Here is a 25,983-nt window from a genome sequence, read left to right as displayed (position 1 = left end):
AAAATTATTCTTTGAGTCCTAGTGAAAGCAAGCTTGTTGGTTTTGGCTCCCAGCATCTGTAATACAGTCTCTCTTCTCTCATTAACACGGACTTGTCATTCTTCACGTTAAATCCTGCATGGTGTTCTTATTTCTTTGTGTATGCTTTGATGCTGCAGTCTGTTTTCATTGAAAGCTTTTGGAACAGGAGTTTTGCAATAGATAAGTTTACAGTCCAAAATAGTATTCAAATGTTCTGTTATGTTACATGCATTTAACTTTCAGTTTCTAGTTGAATCCAAGTAAAACCTCTACATGTTTATTTGGTAAAACCATCCTGCAATTCCTGAGTAGTGTCTGGATGTGATTTGCACCTTTAATACAGCCTGGTGGCACCTAGCTTATTCAGGTCATCCAGAAACAGCAAAACTGTTTTCTTCTCAAGTCCTACTGTTTGCTTGACTTCTACAGCCCCCCCCGCCCCCCCCGCCCGGGGGGTTTTTTTTTTTTCCCCCCCCCTTCCTTTCTCCCACATTGTGCAAAATAACCTTTGCTGGATGATTTTCTTTAAAAGATGACTGATCATCCACACAGGCAGTTGTCCAGATGGCCTGAGCATGCAAGTTTATTAGTTCACATGGGTGGAAAACTTGGTCTGGATTCTACAGTGTGGAAGAATATTTCCATACCATTGAACTGTTTTTTTAAATAGACACACATTTGAGATTCAAATTTTTCCTTGCTTTTTCTTCTAGTTTTCATTAGCTTACACAAACCTGGTTTTATTGAGTGATCTCTTCTGCCAATCATTCTTTAATTTCCATTGAGAGATGCCTATCCAACTGCATTAAGTCTTCAAGAGAGAATTTTTGCTTGTTCTTACATGATTTGAAGCTTTTTTTCTTATGTGAACTTTCATACCATGAGTCCTACCTGGATGTTATGTGCTTTTATTTGGTTTGGGTGATGTTAATCTTGGACAGCTCTTGACCTTATTGGTATTTCTGTAACCTTGAGGTTTCAACAGCATTTGACTACTCTGTCTGCCATGTTCATATACTTGTCACAAAGCAATGGAACAAGCTTGCCATCCCCAAATGAATTGATCAAAGGAAGTTACTGTAAGCAGGAACTTGTTTTGCCTCACTGCTTTTCTGTTGTTAGGGCACTCAGATAATGCTTAAATTTCAAGGTACATCCTGAGCCTTTCTGGAAACGTGGCCCATTTACTATTTCAAGTTAGGCAACCCAAGCGTGAAGTACATCCCTTTTGTGTTACTATTGAAATTTTGGCCACCAGTTTTAAATTGCACCTGTGCTTTGCTTTTAGGGCTGCACTAAATATAGGCAAGTGCAAAAGATTCTGGAAAGTCTCTGACAGTAACTTAATGGGAAGTTTAAATGCTTGTATCCAGAAATTAGACTCAGTTGAGCTTCTCAGATAGCTAGATTGCTTCAGGCAGCCAAGTTTGAAAAGCTTGCCCTACTTCTCTGCTTTTGGAAACACTAACATAAAAGTTACCTTTATAAGATAGCTGAAAGTGTCACTACTTCATATCTGTATACTGTTCAATATGCAAACTGGTGTTGGGGTTGCTGTAAGGTTTTAATAGAAATATCTGGTGAAACTGATACGGTGATGTGAATGGGATAGAAGTTGTCTTATGTAGTGATTGGGTGCCATCCTTGATTCCCACTGCTGGTGGGAATTGTGTTACAGGGAGCAAATAGAGGAGTACAGTTCTGGTTGCCACTCTCCCCAGCTGCAGGTGAGGAAACACCTGCAGCAGCCTTTTGTCTTCTCATCCGCATTTACTCAGATACTTGAGGGGCTCAGGATGTAAATCTGCTCTGCAGGTTGTTAGTGAGACCTGGCTCTCCTTTATTTAGTGATATAAAAGTCACCCCCCAACCACTTGCTTTGCCTCAATGGAGTCCTGAGTATCATTCATGCTTCTGCAGAGCAGGTACAGGCACCTGCTCTTAAGGCTGTGATTGCACATTAGTAAGTAATAAAACACTAAAGCTGTATGTCCATATGGGGAGCTGCTACATAGCAAGGAAAGCTGTGGGTAGTTGTGAACACTTCTACAGAACAGCAAATAGGATTAATGACCAGACAATAGAGTGCTCTGTGGTTGTCATAACTCTATTTCTTATGGTCATAACTACCACTTCTATTGAAATTGTAGTAAAATATACTAAACCCACTTTTTAGTGCTGTTTTTTTACCCCCCCCCCTTGTTTTGTTATCTGCTCTGGGCTATGTGTTTGTTTTTTAAAGAAAAAACTTTTGTTTAAAGATGTATTCAAGAGATTTGTGCATACAAAGTCTGATTTGCAGAAAAAAAAACAGTATTTTTATAAGATGAAGATGTTACTGCACCTGCATGATTGTTAAGAATTCTTTTTTTGAGTTTGTTTTATGAATTAGTCTGAAAATCTGATCCTTTCTGAAATCAGATTTTGGGGAGAGCTGGGAGAATTTATTTAAGCCAAGATTTTTTGTGGTAGCTTAATCTAGACCTAAGTGAACTGAGAATTACAGGGTGACAAAAGTTAGACCAGTGAGAATGAAAAGAAACCTCATTGAGGAGGGCTGCTCAGGGGAACCCCAAGGGATTTAATCCCCATCAAATATTGAAGACGGTTGCTTTACACTGAGGAAGGATTACAAAAAAAATTCCAGAATTTCCAGCAAAGCAACAGCAGTGTCCTGCTGAGTTTACTGCCATGTATTGTGGCAGCCAACTAAACACAGACATGTGCTCTGCATTTTGGACAGCTCTTCTGCACATTTCTTTAAGATCCTGGACCTGTGTAAGGAACAGGGAATGCATGCTAATACACAGTTTTTCTTTCTGTTGTCTTGCTTAACCCCCAACACAGGAAATTGTTTGTGGGGACGTTGGTGGTGTCTTCATGTGGCAAGACCCTTAAGGAAAGGGAAGTCAGGGGGCTACTGGTCACTATTGCTAACATGGTGCATGCTTGTGCACCATGCAACCAGATACTTCTTGCACCTGGAAGGTCAAGGAAGAGTTATTGCTGAGCTACTGTATCCTTAGGGGACAACTTGTCTGTAGAGTTAAATTACTGTTTTAAGCAGTAGTAAGAATTAAAATAAGTAGACTTCCATTTCATTGGCATAATGGGAAATCAGTAGCTTTTTTATTTTGTCATAAAAAGGCAAAAATGTTTTTTAAAGTTGCAAAATAGGACACTGCACAAACATGGAATGTGAGCACATATATATTCCTTCCTCTGCCCCCTGAGGTAGCTGCCTCCAGTAGCATGTGTCAAGGTATTTCCAAAGCTGGACTGTAGAGTCTTTCTGAACTCTATTGTACATTAGTCTCTGCACCCGTAAATTGACTCTAGGGTCATCCAGGGGATAATTTAGCCTTAAATACAGGGTTGCACTAATATGTCTGTTGGCCCTCACTCATCCATTTGAATTGGCAGAAGTCCAGCTGGAACAGGGGAGAGGAGCTGTTTAAGAGCCCTGTTCATCATGACTGTACTTTATCAAATCTCTGGTCTTTCACTTCCAGTGAAGAAGAGGCTAGAACAGGATCAGTGTAATGGAGCAGACCTCTTTCAGTGATGGGGAAGTGGTTAGGCTTTGTAACAGAATAGTGTGTAGGGCAGAGTAAGGTCCAGACTCTGGCCCAGGGAGAATATCAACACAGATAAAAGGGACTTTTGTAAAGTGCTTTATGAAAGCTGCTGAGTTACACTTAATGGTTATAGACAAATTGTTGTGCCAGTTTATTTTTGAGTAATTTTTTAAGGAAAAATGTATTTGTCCAGTTTTTAGATCTGAAGGCAAAAAGTAACTTGCTAACAACTGTTTGGGTTATTTGTAAGGGCAAGCAAAGTGAAGACATTGGAAGATGGAATTATTTATGGGTCAGATGTCTGTTATACCCTCTGAATATGTAAAATAATTGCATTGTGGGCAGAAGTGATTACTTTCTTTTTCTAAACTGTAAAAATTAGTAGAAGAACCACTTTTATTAGCTTTCATGGTGAATAAAAAACTGAGAATGCTTGCCAGTTATCTTGTGCGGCCAACTCTAACTCTGCAAAGACTCTAGTTTTAATGGTTTAGGGTTTTAAGATATGCGTGTACACAAAAAAGTATACTTGATTAAATAACAGAAGTAGCAAAGGAGAAAAATAGGTTTATGAATGCTCAGGGCCTGCCCCTCCCCTACTTTTTTTTTTTTTTTTTTTTTTTTTTTTTTTTTTTTTCCCCCAAAGATTCTAGATTGCAGTGCTTCAGGCATCTGCGTAACAGGCTTGCCCGTGCTATACGGCAGAGAAGCCTTCCTCTTTGACCTATGGAGTGTTTCTCTTCTGAAGTGGGAAAGGAATTCTTTCTATGCTAAAAGAGTTCAGCCTTCTCCTGTCACTGCTGCTTAGTCAAGCCCAATTATATGCAATGCTTTTTGGGGAGTTTGGCTGTGAGGACGGCATGTATGCAAGTGCAAATCCTGGTGTTGCATTGATACCATACACAGGAGCTGCATGTGTGCTGCCACTGGTGATTTACCTTGCAGGACACTCTTGCTGTCCAGTGGGACCTGTGGTGACACCACCACTTCTCTCCTCCTGCTCAGTTCTCTTGACTGGCACAAGCAGAAGTAAATAGCAGTGCTATCTGTTTGTGCAGGAGTAGTGATAGCCCTGAAGAGGAAGAGTAAAAAGGCTATTACAGTATGGCTTCTGCCTGCTCTGAAGCCTAATAAAATAGAGGCCAGTGAGTACATAGCTGATGGCTATAGAAGTTCTGTTGTTTTTCCAAATCTGAGGCTAATTATGTAAAGTGTCCTTTGCTTGCAAGCTAAATTTGCATCTTAATTTTGGCCAGCCTCCCCCGTGCCCTTCCAAATTACTGATTAGTAAACTTCCTGAATGTGTTTGACAGCTTTCAAGCTAGTGGTACTTGGCAAGGCCTCTTAAAGCTGTAGGAGATTTATGGCTAAAGAGATCATCTAGCAGTGGGTTCAGATCTGATCCCTTTTCCCCAGCTCCTGTGCTGGGTAACAATGACAGGAGCTGTCTGTGTACCAGAAGGAACAGTTTAAGAGGGGTGGCTGTGTTTGGAAAGAGAAGCCCCCGTTAGCAGCCGGAAGCATTGGTGCTGAAAAGCAATCGCTGGTGTCAAGAACTTTCTTAGCTGAGCACTGCAGCTGGTGGCAATAAATAGCATTCTAATAAAGGAGGATGTTCAACCCATGACATAAGTGAATACTGTTTCAACCACAAAAAGTAATTTATGGTGCTGCATATGTCTGAAATGGATTTTGTCCGACACATTTTAAAATAAAAATGCTAAGATTTCGATGGGGAGAAAGATCTGCATTTTAAATCAAAATGAAATTGAAAGATCAATGAAAAGAGTACTGCTTTTTTAAGTACGCAATGATACATAACATCTTAAGGATGTGCACTGTCACAAAGCACAATTACTTTCATTCTAAAAATGAAAAATGCTGTTTTCTGACTGTGAATGTTCTCAATATTGCATCAAACCTAATAATCTCCCATGTCAGTGATAACCCCTTCCTTAACATTTAGACAGAACCATCATCGTCTTCTCTCCCAAGAATGCTAAAATGATGATGCAGAAAGTAGCAAATAACAATATGCTTGGATTGCATAATCATGAATCTTGGAAAAATCAGTTCCAGTCTCAATGAAGAGCAAAAAAAGTGGATAATAAAATCATTAGGTTCGTTGGGCTTGTTAACTTATTGAGTACACTACAGTAAATAAGGTATTAGTTTTGACATAACCAGTGGTTTATTTGAATATAATACTACTGCTGTTTGTTATACATTGTTTGTACCACATGTTATTTCTTACATAACTGTTGTGAAACATAGCAATTTTACAAACTGCATAATGTCCCATTGGGATGAAGACTGTGGAAGTGGTACTGGAAGAAGGAAATAGAAGTGGTACTGTCTGTTCCTGCTGGTTGTTCTTCTGTGTGTGTGTGTGCTGAAGAGTGGGTGATACTCTTTGCTAACTGAGCATGGGCTGGCACAGGTTGTTTTGGAGGGTGTTTCTTACATGGTTTTGTTCTGAATCAGGGACTGTGCAAGCACCTAAAAAGAGTAGATGGTTAAGTGTTACTCAGGATGAAAATCCTTTGTACTAGAATGCAAAACATAGTGTACAGAACATAACATACACACTTGAAATTTGTTAAAGATTCTGTCTTTCTACATGTTTACTAATTCTCTACTCTTGCTTTTGGGAGAAATAAGCCTGCATATTTAGGAGATGGCTTATACCAAATTATCAGTGGTAGGGCTCTGTACTTTGCCTGATTTCCACCCCTGCTCCCTCCCCCCTGTAGCTGGTTTCTGCTGTCATCTAGGAGTTAGAGCCAAATTCTCAGCTGGTGCACATCAGCACTGCTATCCTGAAATAAATAGGCGTAACTTCACTGGAGTCACTGAAATCCAAGCTCAGATTCTTGGGTTTTGCAGTCCTTGAGTGCAGTGCTTTAAGGCTTATGATACACACTTATGTGATACTTTGTTATGGTATAAACAAACACCACAGTTCTGATTCGAATTATAATCTCATTCACCCAGAAACCAATAGAGCTTTGCTTATTTATACCAGCTGAGAGGATAGCCCGAAGGCTTCTTATGTTGTATGATAAAGTCACGGGCTGTGACTCCAACCGCACCCCTCCCCCATATAGACAAGGAGGCAACCCCACTACTGCTGGTGCAATTACTTAGATGCAAAACAGTCGTTGAGAGAGTTTGGGGTTCAAATCAGTGCCATGATGATTATTCTGCAGCAAAGTGATGTGTGCGTGCTGAGACTTCAATCAGCAGAAAGAAAACAAGCCTGAATTTAGGTGTTGGTGTGAACAGTTGGGTAGAAATTTGGGAACAATCAAAGGATGGAACACCTATAATTTTTTTTTTAATTGAATGTTTCCTGTAAACGATGGGTGCAGTCACAACAGTCTTTGATTCTGATTTGTGTTTAAAGCAGGGATGGAGTCCAGCTGTAAAGTCTGGATCTGGATTTGAATTTCCCAGAGTTCAAGGTTGTTGTGATCGATGGGGTTTATTTGGTTCCATATCTAATTTAAATTCAAAACTTTTAAGGTAACTTCAATCAGATGTTCTTGGGATCCACTGGAATAATAGTGCAATAAAAACAGAAATTAAACATATCTGGTATCATGTAGGGATTTTATTAGTATTCCAGTTTAAGGTTAAAATAGTGCTCTCATGCAGTTGGCCTATGTTAATAAACTAAAGCAGGGGAGTTTGCAAATGATTTAAAATCATGGCTTACACATTTTCCAAAGCAAAAGAGCAGCACAGAATGTTCATCTGAATTCTCAAGGCGGTGCATGTGGTGAACATTAGTTTTTCCTTTCCTTTCCTTTTTTTTTTTTTTTTTTGTCAAGGTTGTCTAATGCTTTCTTTTATTCACAAATACTATACTGGTAGGTGAACATGTCTTCCACATGTGTACAACAACATCAGGGATAGCAACATTAATGATACAAGGACCTTCTTTAGGTGTGGTGTGTAGTAGTAAGGAAACAACTGTGTGTATTTGGATTTCCCCAGCAGCATGTTCTGATACTGCAAATAGCTCTTAATGAAGGAACATGGCCTGGCAAGAATTGGAACTGGAGGGAGAAAAGCATGCAATATCTACTTAAAAACAGGAGGGGGAAAAAAATCAGTTTGTGCTTCTGAGTTTAATCTGCAATTTTTCATTCAATAGTGTGTCTTGATCCCAGCCAGGTATAGGAATGTGGTATTTATCAGTTGTGATACTTTGTCAACAGGAAACCAAAAAAATCAGTGATCCACTCATTCTTCTTGGTTACCTGCTTTCTTCAGCTAAGCCAGGTTAGTGGTTACCTGTGGGATGTTAGTAATGATAGTTTTGATAGAAGATCCAAATCATATTTGGCTAGTGAGAAGACATTTGGTAAGACCCTGCCAGGTAAAGGGGAGGAAGACAGCTGAGAGTTGAAGAAATGCTCTAAGGCTTCCTAGAGCACTGTGGTTTGCAAATGCTGTATTCCTTCTGACAAAACTGGAATGCTCTACCTGGTGTTGTGACTGGTCTTGCATTTTCTGGCTTCATGGCTTGCAGGTTATCGTTGGGAGGTGATCTCCTGCTTGCACCGAAAGTGCACTGGAAAAGCACCTTTATGCAAGGCAGACAAGTGGGGAAGCAACAGGAAAAAAATTCAGGGCTATGAGAGCTCCCACCTGTAGAAATCATCCATGACCATGTTAATACTTTCAAAGAGCACGAAGGTCACAGCTTTTCTGTGGTCTGGTCCTTAGGCAGCAGGTCAGCTGGGGAGGGTTGCTGAGGGAGGCTCACAAGGTTCAGCTTTCTGTCAGCTAACTGTGGTTTACCTGGTGTGATGTTCTCAGTGAGCAAGCTTTGATGTTCTGGCTTTAAGGGTTGTTCCTCTACTTGGTTATTTTCAGAAGTTTGAAATAGGGAAGTCAGATAAGATGTGATCTCTAGCCAAAGAAGGGTGTCTCCAGGCAGTTCAAGAATATACTTCAGCTCAGGATAAGCCAGCTACTCAAATGTGTGTCCCACTAGAGCTGAAGCAGCTGGTAAGTGGGACTGTACATACTTACCTGTGGTGCATGACCTCTGATGTAGTTTTAAAACTTGAAACCCATTTCATTCTTTCCACTCCCTTCATCTGATTTAAATGTACAGGAGATGACTTACCACTTTTTTTTTTTTTTTTTTAAGAAGTCTATATGCTGCAAAAAAGCTTGTAGCACTCAGCTCTTCCGATCTCCCCCATACTGGTGATTTGTCACTAGTCACACTTTTCTGTGTTGTTAGACCTATCTAGTTGCATACCAGAACAAATGGGACTGACAGATTTTGAGGCTTTAAACTGTCACATGATACTCTCAGATGCAGCAGTGACTTCAACATTCTCATCTCCACTTTCCTGGTCAAATTGGAGGAAAAAAGAAAAAGGTAAGCATTAAGAGCCCTCCAAATTTTAAATAAACAAAAAAAAGGAATCTTGCTTAAGTTGTGTGTTTTGTTTCCATTCTCTTTCCTCATGTCATACCAAAGAAAAAGCAATGGTGGTTCCTAAATGTGTGTATCAAGTGCTGGCAGCACAGAATCATTGTGAATTCTGCCTAAGAAAAGAATGACAGTTGATGGGTAAATGTTTCCAAAAAGGTCTGAAACAGACATTTTTACTGAATTAGATCCTTTGAAGACTTCTATTAGATAGTGAGGGTACTTCTTGCCTACTGCAGCTATATGAAATTAAACTATGAATCACTTACGTAGTTTTTTCCTCTTCTTGCCTACTGCAATGATTTTCAGTATTCTAGTACCATGGAGTAGGGACTTCAGGCTTGAATAGGAGGCTGTATCTTTAAAAACTCAAACTTCAGAGGACTTGCCAAATCCTGCATCAAATATGAAATTTGCAGAAAGAGCACTAAAAAATATTTGAACTAAGCGATTAATTTCTTGCCATCTGGAAAACCACAAGCAGTGACAAAAGCAACTCAAATTCATATGCCATTAATAGGCTCACTATTTCAATACAGACTATTCTGCTGTTTGTAGCAGCAGAATAATGTATAACCAGTCATGACTGGCCTTTCAAACATACCGGAACAGACAATCCTGTACATAATGTGGGATCTCTATATAATGATTGATGTCCAAGATTTATGATGTTATAAACTATTGGTTATGTTGTTTTGACAATGGAAAAATTAACGAATGAGACAGATTTGCCTGCAGTGATGAACTGTATCATAAAGAAACACTAAGAAAGACAAAACATTTGGAAATTCTTTCTGAAAAATAGCGTTTTTGCTCTTTTCACAAGGAACAAAAGAAGCCAGAAACATGACAGATTTCATCAAGAGAGCTGTTCACAGATTAAAAGTAGGTCTGATTTTTTTTTTTTGTTTTGCTGTGCTAGACTTCACTTCTCAAACTACAGAAGAGTGAGGCGAGTGTTCTCAAGCTTATAGTTTTTTTTGCTTGTGTGGTGAATGTCTTCCTCCTGCTAATTCTGTTGTATCATACAAGAATTGCACGTGTCTGAAGGAGCTCAGAAGGTTGAACAGAAGGCGTACTCAGAAAATGCAACGTAAGATCCATTGTGATCTTGATGTCTGCCTGTTAAACCAGCAAGGCCTGCTCATGTAATGAGCTATGGTGATGAACTGGGGGCATTCAGCACCATGTAGAACCTGTGGCTGTCTGCATTTCAGTGTAAAGAGACTAGAAGGGCTGAAAGACTGCAAACAAATATACGGACAGTAGGAGTTGAGGCTTGCAAATATTTGAATATTGAAGGAAATAGGCGACTCCGTCAAAAGATAACCCTGACCCTTTTAGTGAGGGAGTTACTAAACACAATGTTTGGGATCTCCTGCTTCAAAATGCCTTGAATAGCTTGGCAGCTCTTGTCTTAGTTCTCTGTTAATCTAATATTGAAGATCTTATCTAAAAGGAATTGATTTAGATGCCTAAACTCAGAACAGCATTCCTGCAGATTGTGGTTCCAGAAGCTCATTTTGGAGGTGTTATTTGCCTCAGACACCTGCACTTTTGATGTCAGACTTCCCCACAAGCTGATCCCCATGTCCTGGAGCACCTTGGCTGTACCACCATCACCCTGCCACTTCATTCCAGCATTTTTGCTGGCTAGGATCCTGAAGTTAGAGAAACTTCTCTGTGGGGCTTCATCTATATGTTAATCTAAAAGGAGATCTACATATGGTAAGTCAATCAATCTCTACTTGAAGTACAAGGATACAAACTTCTTATAGAATGCATATGGGAGGAGAGTGAGTTGCTGTCCCCCTTCTTACACAATGTCATTTTGGTAAGAGTATTAATATGTATTTGTTTTTCTTCATGTGAAGAATAGATTTATATTGACTGAAGACATAGAAATAGGACTGTGCTCATTCTTTTTCTCACTTTCTGGCCCATGAAGTTTGAGTTCTTTCTGCATCAAAATGACTGTGGCAGATGAAAATTAAAGCTGTTAATTGTGCCCACAGGTTTGAACTCCCACTTGGGTCTTTTTGATCCCAAGAAGGTGCACTAACCACCTGCGTTTGCATGCAGGTGTATTGAGAGCATGTTCTATCTTCTGTACTTGAAAAGAACTTCCTTCTATTAGGACGGAATGTACAGGCACTTAGGATTTTGCAATTGTCTTACCATCTGTTTCATGGGAATCAAAGCTTAAATGATGACTAGGAGAGAGAAGTTTAAGCTATTGTTGACTGCACTAGAAAAATCCCACTCGATTCCTCAATTAATTTATTGGAAGGTATGACGACAAGGTATCTGTTGTAGTACATGTATTGTCACGCAGTGCTTCAATCTGTAGTCCCTGGGTTTCTAAATTAAATGTGTAATATCCTCCACTGAACATCAGTGGTAGGGCTAAATTAATTTGAAGAGCTGTATACAAGGCTTTTTAGAGCTGAGATTAGCGCCTTAAATGTTTTAGGCTTATTTCTGTTGCTAACAGTAGTGAATTGCACTGAGGAATCTAAGACGCAAACCTGTGTGCTGTTTTTCTGTAGTTCTTTTCAGATTGGGTATGTAGCAACCTTGTTGTGCCTTACTTTAGAGAAAATTGTGCCTTGGTACACAAAATACAAAAATAGGCTGCAAACATTTTTGGTTTGTGCTGCATAACATTGCCTTTGAATGTTGTGGGAAACAAAAAACAACTGAACAAAGCGACCTAAAATCCAAACAAGTGGTAAAACAGACAAACAAAAAAAGCACAACACTGAAGTTTAGAAGCACAGCTATACATGGGACTTAGTTGCTGTGCTATGGCCCATTTGCTTTTCTCCAGTGCAGTAATTGGCAATAAATTTTAATTCCTGGGTTTACCTTTATCAGAGGTGCACTGGGAAAAAACATACCTTCAATGTTGTGAGATTAGTGATGTTTGAAGAATAACTTGCCAATCCTTCAATAATAGTAGCAGGACAAATTTTAATGTTCACTGGGACTTCTCAGCACAAGATGTGTATATTGGAACAAATACATTCTGAAGTGAGAGGCAGGTATTTAATCAGAGTTCTTAGTTATTGCTGTAACAGGTCTATTTTTAGAATTGTACTTGGCTGCTGTTTGTTGGGATTCCTTCCTGCATGGTTACCATAGTCCATCTGCTCCATAAACTATGAAGTTAAATACCATCCAAAGCATATAACAAGCTAAGATGAACACCTGGGTCATCCAGCTGTTATTAACTCTGCTATTCTCAGTTCTAGCACGTGAGCTGTTCAAGGCAGGCATCTATCTTCACAAAGTTCATGGCTTTGTATGTGTCTTCAATGTAAGTTGTCCACTTACATTGCTCTGTGCAACTAAATTGTTTGATAGTCTCAGATGAGGTAACTAGATGCTTAGTTTCACACTAAATGGCTTTGTGCTTCAAGCTATAAACTTTTGATGGAAGTTTCTAGAAGACTGTCCCAGATGGAATTGCTATTAGGGCCAGAGCTTGCCTCCATGTATTGGCAAGAGCACAGCTGCAGTATGGCACTGTACGGTAGTTGTGGAATACACCAGTAATGTGTTCCAGATGACACAGCCAGGGAAGCATCCAGCACCATCCATACAGCTTTAGCTGCATTCACTAAGACTTAAGCTCTGTTTCTTCAAGTGAAACAGTTTAGGACAAATTCAGTGTATAAATCCCAGCTCTCAATCCCCAATTAGTCTAGAACCCAAGAAAATGGTATCTGCTTTTTCTTACTAGTGTGCTTTCTAGGCTTTTTTTTATCTTGCCATCTGATTAGCCAGAAATAGAACAGACCTTTTAAAGAGACAGTTCTTGCAGTTCACAAGTCTGAATTCACTCTGCCTGAACGACTTCTGTAACAAACCTGCTAATTTTGCAAGTAGAAAATCCATTTCTTATAGGTTAGTGCAGGTTCTGATAGTCCAATTCTCATCTACTTCTAGCCTAATGTGTGAAATGGGAAGAAGTCCTCCTGGCTGTCTTTGGTATTAACTGCACCTTTGTAATGCCATTATGTTCAGACTGTGCTGTCAGTGACAGTCTTTCGTGTCTGGAGGTATCGTGTGAACAGACTTTCTGATGAAATAAATTTCCAGGCCTCTGGCTGTGTCTGTCTTGGCCTCCTAGTGTTCTTGGCAACTTTTTATTTTGTTTTCCTTGAAGTACTTAAATGTTTTCCTTCTTTCTTGTCTTTGCTATAATTGCGAAACTAAGAGCATTTGCCACTCCCACCCACAACAAAAAAACAGCTGAACAAAAAATCCAAACCCCAAACCAAGCACATTTAAAAACTTAGTGACACAGCTGACATTTGGGGGCACAAGGAAAGTCCATCAGTGTTCTATTTCTACTTCATTATAGCTGCATTCATCTGCAGGTTCAAGTGTTTGTTTCAACCTCCATCTTTAAATGGTTAGTTCGTTGTGAAGATGGGGGGAATATGGGGGGAAATGGATAGAGTGCATTTCAAGACAGTTCTATGTATGCAGTTCTATGTAAGGCCAGCCATGCCTTAGTCCCTATGGAGACGCATCTTGTTTAGCTTTCATATGTTTAGAAATATGGAAGAATGGTGGGCCTGTGCAACACTTGCCTTGTGAGCAGCCCAACATCAGCACTCAGTTATTTGAAAATTATTTAGCACTTTTGTGATCTGATGAGCTTTGTTTTGGGATGGTTCAGTGACTCAAGATGTGCTTTAAAAGATGAACTAAATATTCACTGCCTGATATAGCATATTGTATGATTATATTTGGAACAAATCAGCTGCATTTCTGAAAGATGTGGGTTTAACTTTTTTTGATTGAATTCAAATAGTATTTTATGTGCCCTTCTCACTAGATGAATAATGGCACAATTTTATCAGCTCAAGGATAACTTCTATACTATGACAAACCTCTGCACCTTCCATGTGCTCATCTGCCATACAGCAGACTTTGTGCCACAGATACATCTAAAACTTGCCAGTACACTGGCAGTATCTACATCTGGGTACTTTTGGCAGAGGCTATAGACAAACAAGAGAAATGTATTGGCTCCGTGTTCCTTCTCCAAGCATTGGGTTTTAAATTGCATCACTAGAGCTTCAGTAACTGTAAATCAGCAAATCTACATGTTTTTAAGATGCTTTAGGAGTGCTGATTTACAGTAGAGGAGACAACCTGGGTCCCCAACTTAAGCAGATAAACTGAATCAAGGTCATTTCAGAAGATGACATTACTCCAGTTGTGGTCAAATGGAACTTCCTAAAGTGAGAACAATGCAGAGAGATGAAACAAATTAGACAACAAAATAATTATTTAAAAATATCATCTTTTTTTGGATATTGGCAAATGGAAAGTATTTAGTGAGTATACAAGTCTCACAAGCTGCCTCTCAATCTGGACCTGCGGAGCTGAGAGAAAGCACCACGGAGAGGAGAACGGAGACAGTGAGAAATCAGAATAAGACTTCAGACAAGGGCAACATGCTGTAAGACAGCTTACAACCCCAAACCAGGTCAGTGCTAACCCTGTTGGTGGTTCAGTGCTATAGGACTAGATGTTTAGAGGAACTACATCTCAAATTAGAGTTACTTTTTTGGTTCTTCTGTTGCTGGCCTGTCAAGGCTGGGATTTCATCCTTTTGATGGGCCCTCTCCTTTTGTTTTCCTCTGTTTTTGATACATATCAAATGCACCTTGCCAAATAATTCAGGAAATATGAGGCCAAGAAATCAGAAAATGCTTTGCTGCTTAGCTGTTAGTATTTATAAAAACAGGAAGCCATCACTTACGGGCTTGCTATACAAGGACTAACTAGACAGAGGAAGTCTGTCGTAACATTGTGCTTTAACATTGTTGGTGCATCAATGGGAAGTACAGTAATGCATTTGCCTGGCTAACATTTAAAAGCATAACTTGTGTTCATTAAAGTCATAAGGTGTCACTTGTGAGTGACTGCTGGTGACTGTGTCTCTATATGTGTGTGTGTTTTAAATGCTGGAATAAAGCACATGGAAAGGGAGCAGGGGAGATCAACAAATTGAATCAGATGAGAGAGACAACAGTAAAAACCACATAGTGGAAAATAAAACTGCATTAATGAAACTGGAAACAAACAAAAAAGCCAGTACCCTAGAGACTGAGGAGGCGATGCCTTTTGCTGCATACAGATCAGTAGAAGCAACCCCATCCCCTCTGGCACAGGATGCCCGTGTACTGACCCAGCAAGGTGAGGGGCTCTTGAGAGCCTTTCTGTGGCTGCTGCACACCAGGGCAGGGCAAAGCACAGATGCTGCTGAGCCCCTGGTGACAGAGGGCTTTCCCCTGGTGGCCTTCAGGAGGCTGCAGGCTGCCTCAGGATGCATGAGGTTTCTCCTTGCTAAGCCACAAGAACACTGCGACCAGGCTGGACACCTGAGAAGGGAGACTTCTGTTTGTTTTCATGAAGCAAGCAGAGCTTTGTGCTGGGTACTTCTGAGAGAAGAACTGGACTAAAGTAGTATAGTAGGGAAAAACAGGGAAGAAGCAGGATACAGTACTATTTTTTTTGAAAATAAAAATAGAACTGACATGTTGTTAATAGATGAAAAATATTATTTTAAGTAAAATTGACCATGGGGAGGAGTGAAGCAGTTCACACAGTTTCACGAGCAGTTCATTGGTGAAAGTCATTGAGGAAAGCACGTGGTTGGAGCTAGATGATCTTTGAGGTCCCTTCCAACCTGAGCCATTCTATGATTCTTATTTTGGAAAATGTAGCCTGTTAACATGACATCACCACTGCAAAAGACCAGTAAGGGTGAATGAAGTACAGTCCCAAGGATGAATAACAGGGTAAATCCTCAGACACCATGAATTGGTGTGATGCTCCTGAAGACAGATGCCAGTGGTGCTGCACCAGTTGTCTTGGATCTGATCTAGCAATGCAGTGGTGTAGGGAAATGAAAAACTAGAAGCAGACTTGTAGGTCCTCATACGTTGTCTGGGGACAGAGAGGAGGAAGGGTAAGAGAAATCCAGCTCTGTCTGGTGAGTGTCCATGACAGAACTCTTGCAAACTGAATGCCAGGTATAAGTAAGTTCCTGTGCCTGAGTGAATAACAATGTGCAGCTTGTAAAGTGGGGATGGGAGGACTGTAAACTGTACACTAAAGATTCGCTGTAACAAGAGGTAATGTATTTTCCCTCTAAATAGACTCTTCAGTGTTAGTTTTCCAATCTAACAGATACCTCACCTGGGATATTATTAAAACTCCCCACTGTTGTTCAAGTCTGAGAGACTTTCTTTGTATCTGTCTTTAGTTAGGTACTTACTCAAGTAAAGCTAATACTATCTCCGGTCAAGGAACATAAAACTGCTTTGCATAGCATTGATGGGCAGGATTGTTTTAAGTACAGTGTGGATTAGGTAGATGGGAGACAGCCCAGTCTGTGACACTTACTATCTTGCATTCCTATGACACATCTGCTTGTCAAGCCAGAAAATGTTGCTGAGTTTCCCAGGGCTGTGGGTTGCTGGAGCACAAACATCTCTTAAAACTCTTTACCTCTTTAGTTGCCTACTGCTAACCTTGTAGGAAGGTTAGGGTGAAGGAAAAGCACAGACAACCTTGGCTCCGTTGGAGCCTCCAACTCTCTGAAGCTGCAATCATCTTATCAGTAAAGCTGAGTAATGGGTCAGCAATGACAGGATTGTGAAGATTATTAAACCAACTGCAAGAATTGAGCCTGGAGCTTTATGGCGAATGTAAAGATTTAGTTAGGACAGTGGAAGATGTTTCTAACCAAAAATGGATAGTGGAATGAATCCCCACATTTTTTTCTAAGCATCTCCATCGTTGGAGGCTCTTTAAGAACAGGTTAGACATTTAAGCTGATCTGTATAGCCAGTCTTGCCTCAGGAAGAATAGATCTGTGTCTTGAGATCCAACTGTACCTAGACTGTCTTTTCAAGATAGGTAACCAAACCATTTTTCTTCTAAATGTATTTATACATTTATATGTAATACAATGCCAAACACAGAAAAGGAGGCTGCATAAAGTGTGTATGAAAACAAACAGATTAAACTAATTTTTATTTATTTCCATTCATTATGGAGGTATCGTGCTGAGGCAGAACACAAAATGGGAGTGTGACATGAATGCTTGTTATGAAAAAGCATAAAAAAAACTACAAGGGGAAATACTGGATTTTTTTTTTTTTTTTGGTGGACTGTTTCTACACCATTTTTGTCTTCTGGTAATACACCATTCATCCCCAAAGTGCTTTTAGAAATGTTCATAACACTTCTGAAGTACTTCCATGCAGCTTCACATGGGAGACAGCCCAGAAAACAACAGTTCCAGCTCCGAAACCTGCTGGCTCTGCGCAGGGTCTAGGTCAGGCTTCTCAAGGTGCAGCTCATCCACTTGTCTGTGCCATGCCCTGTCAACGTCACTGTCACTTGTCAACTTGCAGAAATGTCTCTGTACTCTCCTCAACACTTAAACATGGAATACCATTCCGTAAGATATGGATAAGTGTACTGTTGTTGCCCTTTACTGAAGACCTCTACCAAAACACCTATAAAAAAGCAAACAAATAAAATGGGACTTCTGAAAGAGAGAGGGTAGCTTTTTCTATTAGTAGCAATAATAATTACATGAAGTAATATATAACAGTAATATATAATAGTATACATAGTAATATAAAGAAATAAATATTTATAAATATATAAAATTAAAACAACTATCCTTTTCTCCTCTCCTTAGGACAGGAGCCTAAAGAGATTTCACATGTCTGTACAGCACATTGGTACTTATGGAGCATTGATCCAGGTACGAATCTCTCATTGACTGTAGAAAGGAAATGTTACATATCATAATATATTATACATTTGTCTTCATGCTACAGTTGTATACTTTAGAAGCCTGAATTTGCATGAAATTTGTGATCTTCACTTGCTACTTGTTAAATTTTAAAAATACTTCTAAAAATAATTATTTAATATCATTATTGTTAGGAACAATTCTGTAATTGTTTGATTGTTTTACATGTCTGCTTTATGATGAATGCTTGTGCCACACAAACAGTGGTTGCTGTATGAATGTATTGTTCTGTACTAATACTTCTGTGTTCCTATTGTTTAATTTAAGAAATTCTTCACTCTATTGCTGTTTGAGGCTACAGCAAAAAGTATTTATAAAATATAGGGGAAAAACCCCTCCTCATAATGAGAATAACCTTAGCCAAGGATATTTCTCTGAGAATTAATACCTAGCTGGGGTTAATGGTCACTGGCTTCACCTTAGGCCCTCAATTAATCCCTGAACCTCAATTGTTATTACCTAATTGACTTAGTTTCATTTCATTTTAACATCTCAAAGTGATCTTACTAAAATCACAGTGACAGAGTAACACGGTCTCTGTAGATGTGGACTGACATGGTTTCAATATTGTTACTCTGTCTCCATACACTTGCATTGACATGTCATTTTGTTTTGACATTGCGATGCCACATCTATGGATCTGCACGGATGACATGCAGTTGTTCAGGTTAGGTGAAAGCCAGGAGCGAGGGGAGGAAGTCCAGGGGAGACTAATGTCTTAGAGGACATGATGTCAGCTAAAAGCCACTAAACAGAACTATGGCTACTATTGTGAATAATTATCATTGTGAACGTGATTTTTGTGTTTGTAGAGGGAAGAAAGTCAGATAAAATTTCACTTGAAATCTTCCTGTTTTTTCTTTAATAATAAAAGTCTTTTCACTTAGGTCAGTTTAGAAAACGTAGCCAGAAAAGCATACCAGGTAATGCACTTAAAAAGAGGTTTTTCGATATTATCATTTTGCATTTATTTTAGGCTGCAAATAAATTATGTAGATCTTGTGTGTTCCAATAACATAATATTAGCACAGCTAGCTGAGTACTGTAAGATGCAATCTAAATCGAGAAAGAAATCTTTATAAAAATAGGACATCAAAATGAAGTCTCTTTATTATGTGGAAAAGTTTTCACAAAGTCTTTTGAAGCTCTTTGATCCATCTTTGAAATAATTTTAGTAGATTACTATTGTACGAAAAACGTAATTTATAGTAGCTGACCTAAGCTGCTCTTTGTATAACAGCCACATATGAAACAATAGCAGGAAAGTGAAAAACACAAGGGGGACTAAAACTGTTCTGTTTATTATTTAGCTCATAATTACATCTTCCTTATTTAATCTTTTGAATCCTGGCATGTTCTTAATAATACAGGTTCAAATAATATTTACTATACACAGGAGAGTTAGTTTTGAGTAACGCATTTAGACTATCCAAACTTTGTGTAACTTGTGACCTTTCCCTAACCTAAGAGAGGTCTATTTTATACAGATCGTCCTAGATAGACGGTTTCTCTATAAATGGCAAAGTTGCTGCCAAGCTCCCATTGTTAGCTAGCTCATTTTTCAACAGGCATACTCAAAGTTCCTATCACACAACTGTAAAGAGCAAGCCCTTGAGGTTTCTTCTTTTGTCAACGTAATAAAATGGTTATTTCTGAATAACCTGCAAATCAAAAAACAAATAGCCCTTTGTGACTTAGAATAACATGATAGGTGTGATTTTTTGGGGGTTTTGTAGGCAGCCTGCTATTTTATTCCATAACATTAAATTAATACTTGAGCAGCATTGGTCTTAACATATTTATAACCTTATTCCCCAAATAACAAAAGCATGTTTCTTACAACTGATCCTCACTCACTATTCACCATTTAACTGAGAAGATCCCTTTAGAAGCTACTTAAGTAGCGAGACCACTTCAGCTCAAGTAAAAGGAAGAATAGAGTTCAATTCCATGCATTTTTTTTGTTGACCCTTGCAGAGACAATCAACTCTGGTAAACAGGAACAACCCATAGGATGTATAAGCTTTTGCCAGACCAACTGTGGTTCAAAAATGGGGAGCTAGCCATCTTTTCCCTTTTGAGCTAAGGAAACTTTGGCACAGGAGGGAAGCCAAATCTTTGACTTCCATAGACCTCCTCTGAGAAGCACTGCTCAAGCTTGGCAGGTGCTTGCAGAAAGCCAGTCTCAACAGCCAAATTCCTAATATAGGCCCTGCTCATGTCCTAGTACAGATGCACTACTTACTGTCCTTTGTACAACTCTGTGCTAGATAGGAATGATTAAACTGCATTAGAGCTCTGCTCTGTCAACATTCTCAGCCCGTGTAAATGACCTGAAATGATATTTCAGAACAAGAGAATGCAGAACAGTATCACACGTGTCTGTGTTACACCCCGGGGATATACAAGGAAATGTGAGGGTGGTACCAAAAGCCACCATCTAAGAGTAAAACCAAAATTGCTCGAGATGGTGGTTCAGCCCTAACACACTTGGAACTGGAAACAGCACTCCTCAGATGTACTAGCAGAAATGAAAGCAGGCAGTAGAAAACATAAGATAGATTTTTTTTTTTTTTTAAAGGGGAAACAAGGGTAAATGATACTGAGTAAATAAATGAGAAATAGTTCAACAAGAAGGAAAATCAAAAGGGCAGGAAGTAAAGGCAAATGGAAAGGGCTGTGAATCTTCTTCTCTAGAAGCTTGGATGGTAGAGAGAACCCAAAAGGTGGTGGAGAAATCTGAAAGCAAATACCAGGAAAGAATGAGATTTTTGAATAAGCAAGTACAACAAAATAGAAAGTGTTTATGAACTATCTGATTATTATAAAAAGAGAAGTAAGCACAGGAAGACATTTGGTCCTTTTTTTTCCATCTTTAGATCAGAAGTTTTGTTCAGCTCTGAGCTGGCTTTAGGGAAAGATTATTCAATTCATGCTAATGATGAACTCCCAGAATACAGGAATCCTAAAAATGTTTTCTTAGTTTGGACTGTTGTACACTAGAGTGTGCCCTTCAACAATTGTGTTGTTACTCTTACATGAGGAAGTTTTACTTCCATGTTCAACACAATTGCACCAATTTCTAAAGCTTCTAAGAGGCCTTATTATAGTGTTTGTAAGAGCAGATGCTTGGCAAGTCTATATATGCCAGTAAGAACATCATTCAGTTTTATGCACACTTCTGCTTTCTGGCTTGGCATAATTCATTAGCGCACTCTACAGAATACTCCATAAAACTGGGTATGTCTTTAATGTTAGTGTTCTAATGGCTACAGCATTCTTTTTTTTCTTAAAAAAAAAAGAAAAAAAACAACCCACAAGCAAACAGTAGTCTCTCCTCTTTAGTATTAAAGCTGATGTTTACATCTGATAAACAGAAAATACACAACGGAGGCTTTCTTGCAAGACACAAGTTGGAATAACAATGTAGTTTTAATTTTTATAATGTCCTGTTTTCAGCATTTAAAGTACTGACACAGTGTAATTTTTGTGGTGGCAAAGCTTGCTTGATCACACTTAATTAAATTAGCACAGTATGTACATTTTTGTGGCTTATTTCAACTTCATTCTAATACCAAGATTCTTAAAGGGGGCAATATATATAAAGATGAGGTCAAAACTTGATTAAAGACAGCTGTATTGCTTTCCAACCTGTTATGTCACAGCATTAGGTAGAGGAATAAATAAACAAATACAAGCCTAACCTGATTTATCTGTATGTCCCCACATAAATTTGTTTAATGTAAAAACAAAGCAAAGCTTTGATGGAGGTTGAGCAGAATTTTCAACATCTGTGCAGATAAATTTAATTTATTCAAAAAGAAAAAAACAGCATTAGTGCATCATGTAAAAGCTGATTTAAATGATTTCATACAACAGAAAGCATATGCACTAGCTAAAACAAATTCAGTTTGCCCTTAAAACCTATTTCACTTAGACAACCATTACTTCTGAATTTTCTCCTACAATAATGCTCAGTTATTACTTCTTTTTTTACTCTTCTTGATTTTACACATGCCACTAACCTAAACCACAGTTAAAAGTCCCAGGGGCAGCAACACCCTAACTGCAGCTTCTGTGTAGCATCAAGCAGGTACACTTCACAGATTGCTTCTGTGCATCTTTATGTGCAGATCCATAAAGCTGGTCAGGTAAAATAAGCTAAGCACAGTACCTTAAATAGTTGAACATAAATGAGTTGCACATTTGATTTTTTTTTTTTTTTTTTTTTTTAATAAATCTTTTTACTAGAACACATTCAAAACCAAGCTAATAATCTCTCCATGCCAATTGCTCACTGTAGTGGGGCTAAACTAGCTTATCTCTCAGCAAGGAAAAGAGCATTTGGAAGACTAAAGATATTTTTTTCCTGACAATGAAAGATTTGTCAAAATGATAAAACTTCTGTTCAAAGCTTACTAGAAAGTGTTAAACCAAGAACTAAAAATTCAAAATAAAAATAATACGCATGCATCTGAAAAAATATATTAATATCCTTTCTTTAAACTCAAGGTGAGACTCCAGAAAGTCTGCATGTGATTTCTGAAATCGTACAGATTTCAGAAAAAAAGATGAATATGCACAGTAATGCTTTAAAGATCCTTTCATTAGGGAAGAGGTTATAAACTTGTGCTTTAAATGGACCATTAATACACCTGTAATTCCACAACAGAATCTGTACCTCTGCCTAACTGCTGTTGAAATCTGGACATGGTGAACATACAGACAAACTCTTGCTGACTTTTGAAAATATTTTGTCCTTTCTTGAATGTCTGTTAGCAAAGAAAGGAGTAATGAAAACAGCTGCTGGCCTTGACACTATTTATTAAGAGATCACTAACTCAGAGCAAAACTGAGTCCAAATATTGCTCCCTGAGTGGTGCTGAGTATAGAAAGAAAATGAGATTGAACCCCTCAAAATTTCAAGGGGGGCTAACGCCCACCTCAGTGTATTTCCAGTCATGGTGGTTGAGAAAAATAATTATCCTACAGGAGTACATGAGTACTTGGGAAACTTAAGCCCACTTGTATGCTTTATCTGTCCCATAAGAAGCACTGTTTTATCTTTTTTCTACTCCCCTTCTTGAACACCAGCAAGATAATCTTCTTCAAAAGTAACCCACACAGAGAGCCCCTGCATATTGTTCTTCTAGACTTCAGTATACCAGAAAGTTGCATGTTACAGTACCTACAGGGGTTAAGACAGTTTCATTACTTAAGAGAACAACTCCTAGGTATAGATTCTTGGGCAGGGAGAGAGAGAAGGGAAGACAAAACACAAGTTATTTTGGCATCATTAAGCTTTTTATAAAAAACATGAATACATACCACAAAGTTCACAGGCTCATATACATAAAATGAATCCTTGCTTTTTACTTCCACTCCCTAAGAATCCCCTAACTCTAGTTATTTTTTAATAGTTAACTTGGGATTCATTTTTTTTTTTTTCAAGCAATGAGACAGCAAGAGAACACACACTAATTATTCTCTCAAAATCTGCCTTTTTACTGTAAGAACCAGAAGTTATGTGATCCTGTCCTAACAGTTGGGCTTTATGAGCTATGCACTGTATTGTTTTAAGCCCCAGAATAACAGCTTTTACCAGTTTTCCACCCCAGTGTAGGTTTTTCAGCCAGATCACTAACACTGAATAAACTTGTGAGTGAAACCATAAAGTGCCTTATTTTTAAAGGTGACTCTGCAACAGGAGTAAGAACCAGAAGTTGCACCTTTCATCCTCTGCACTTTTTTCTTTGTTTAGAATGCTTGAAGAAGCCATCCGGAAGGAAGAAAGATTATGAGTATCTAGAAACTAGCTGTTTGACAGAGACAGAAATGCTGATAATGAGTGGGTTGTGTCTGTCTTTTTTGGCTGATCACAACAGAGGTCTGAAGCAAAACAGAAACTCTTGATATGTTTTTGTAAAGAGGCAGTAGCATAAGCATGGGCAGCAGGAGTTCAGCTGAAGTTCAGGGCAGATGCTGCTATTAGTTTACACTGCAGGAAAGTAAAATTGCTTCCGGATTTACCTCTTCCTCCCAACATCAGTGTTGAGCCATGCTGTGTCGCAGAGTCACAATGTCAGTAGGAAAGCAGTCTTTTAGCAGTATACCACGTTCACGATGGCAGTCCAGCTCTTCAATAAATCCATACCAGTAGATCACTAATCCAGGGCCAAATCTATCAAGCAAAAAGAAAAAATAATTTATGCAGTAGTGCTAGGTAGACTTTAATTCCCCACCTCTGCAATTCCAACACAAGTAAATCTGTTAATTTCACTACCAAATTTGAGAGAGTATTTGACCTCCATTTAATCTGCAAATTTTAATCTGTGTTGAATTGATATATATCATTAATGCCACATTCCATGAATAAAAATCCTAGTTAGAGACTCAAACAACCTACATTGTCTTTTTTTTTTCTTTGAATAGCCTGCCCATAACAGTAAAAACAGACCAATGTCTTAAATAATGTTTGGTAACTTTGACACATACAGAAGTTTCTCTTGTCATGCACTTAGCTTTTTCAGATTTGGACATGTAGGCATTAGAAATACAGGGGTTGATGCAAGTCCCAGTTTATGCAAATTGCAATATCACAACAATCAACAATGAATCCGTAAAATATATAATGAATTACTGTTCGGGTAATTATTAGTGTAAAGCAGAACTAGTAAAGAAACTAAGTTTCTGCTGTACTGTCTCTGAAATGTGCCTGAGGAATTCCTCAGATATTACTAGCTCTGACTGATCCCCACTAGGCAATCTCAGGAAGTAGCCCTGTGGACTATTTTACCCATCAGGAAGTTCAGACCTTCAGGCTGGGTTCATAAAGAAGTAATCACTATCAATCACTGTGTACTGCGATATGTTTTGCACATCAGTTTCACGTTTTTCCTACTGAGAGCACTTAATTAAAGGGCAGCACTACTTTTGGTGTAGTGTTGCAGGAATTTTACAGTGAAATCATAAATTATGAATGTTGGGTTAGTAAAAGGATGTCTAAAAACAGAACTGCTTTCTGTAGTCTAGCATTACAGCAGTCTGTACAACATTAGGCCAAAAAGCTTTTTCTTTCCTTGATTTATTATATGCTGTAGTGAACTTGCCAAAAACAACAGTGCAGGATGAGCTGTTAGATACCGTCTGTACAAGAAAAAGTTCAATAGAATGTCATGTAATGGTTTATATGCAGAGCTGTGCTGAGTACTCAACCAGTATGGTAGCCAGTTTTTGTTAATGTTTAATTATAATAAAAATGCACTGGGGGGATGCACAGTAACCTAAATGTCCACTCGGCAGACAATGCAAGCACTCAAAACTGTGGGTAATGCCAGACTGGCTTCATTAGGGTGGTTTCTTTCCAACAATGGAGGGAAAACTCTATTTGATGTGCTCATGTAATAGAACAGGCATCAAAGGAAGAAGAAACCCCTGTGGCTTCCTCCTGCCGTTTCAATTAGATATGGTAGTCTTTTACCCGAAGCTGCTGCATAGTGTTGTAACGTTTTGGTTTATTGCTACTGCTCTCCAACTTAGAAGAGGCTGCAATTTAGTGGCCGAGTAAATTACCCCTCCGCATAGCTCAAGCCACCTTGGCAAATGGGATTTTTGAAACTGGAAGATGCCATTTGAAAGTAGAAAGGTTAAAATGGTGACACATCCAGACACACTAACTAGTGTATTCAAACACATTTAGTGTTTGCAAGCACAGACTAAAAAGTGGCTCCTAAGTTTTCTCTGGCCAGCCAACAAGTTCAGCCTCCACTGCCTCTAAGGACCTGTCTCCATTCCCACTTTTTGAGGTTCATGGGGACAGTACAGCAACAAGGAGGCCAGCTAGCCTACACGCAGCAAGGAAATCTCTACACAATACAGATCCTTACAATTTTATGGCACTGTTTCATGCAGGGCAGAATTAATGAAAAATACGCGAGTACTTGCTCAGTAGTGTGTGTACCAGGTAAAAAACTTGATGCTAATGAGCAGCTGCTCAGCCCAAGTTTTAAGGGGCTCATTTTGCTCTGTGTGGCAGCCTGAATCCCTTAGCCAACATAAAATGCATGGAGCAC

At 38.8% G+C, this 25,983-nt stretch overlaps 2 protein-coding genes across 10 annotated transcripts in view; one reads left to right on the top strand and one right to left on the bottom strand.

Annotated features, from left to right (window-relative positions):
- The window catches only part of LOC118168609, a 102,767-nt gene that overhangs the window by 27,024 nt on the left and 49,760 nt on the right, over positions 1-25,983 (top strand). The window contains exons 1-3 of one of the 4 annotated variants that reach the window (XR_004751674.1): positions 8,484-8,618; positions 9,881-9,939; positions 10,622-10,779. The exons of 2 other annotated variants lie outside the window; for them this stretch is intronic. The gene's annotated coding sequence lies outside the window, so the exon portion shown is untranslated. Of the gene's footprint in view, positions 1-8,483; positions 8,619-9,880; positions 9,940-10,555; positions 10,780-25,983 lie in introns of those variants that run through there. One more of the 4 variants, XR_004751675.1, reaches the window with a different exon arrangement.
- Positions 17,083-25,983, bottom strand: part of CDIN1 (CDAN1 interacting nuclease 1) — a 104,025-nt gene continuing 95,124 nt past the window's right edge. For 2 of the 6 annotated variants that reach the window (XM_035329127.1, XM_035329132.1), the window contains one exon: positions 20,783-24,092. In XM_035329127.1, coding sequence (XP_035185018.1) covers positions 23,957-24,092 — 136 coding nt within the window. In that variant the 3' untranslated portion in view covers positions 20,783-23,956. Of the gene's footprint in view, positions 17,607-19,873; positions 20,651-20,782; positions 24,093-25,983 lie in introns of those variants that run through there. The other 4 variants (XM_035329129.1, XM_035329130.1, XR_004751676.1 and 1 more) reach the window with 4 other exon arrangements.

This window comes from Oxyura jamaicensis, chromosome 5 (assembly GCF_011077185.1).
Source record: "Oxyura jamaicensis isolate SHBP4307 breed ruddy duck chromosome 5, BPBGC_Ojam_1.0, whole genome shotgun sequence".
NCBI classification, from domain to species: Eukaryota; Metazoa; Chordata; class Aves; order Anseriformes; family Anatidae; genus Oxyura; species Oxyura jamaicensis.
This window is presented reverse-complemented; position numbering and strand designations above follow the sequence as displayed.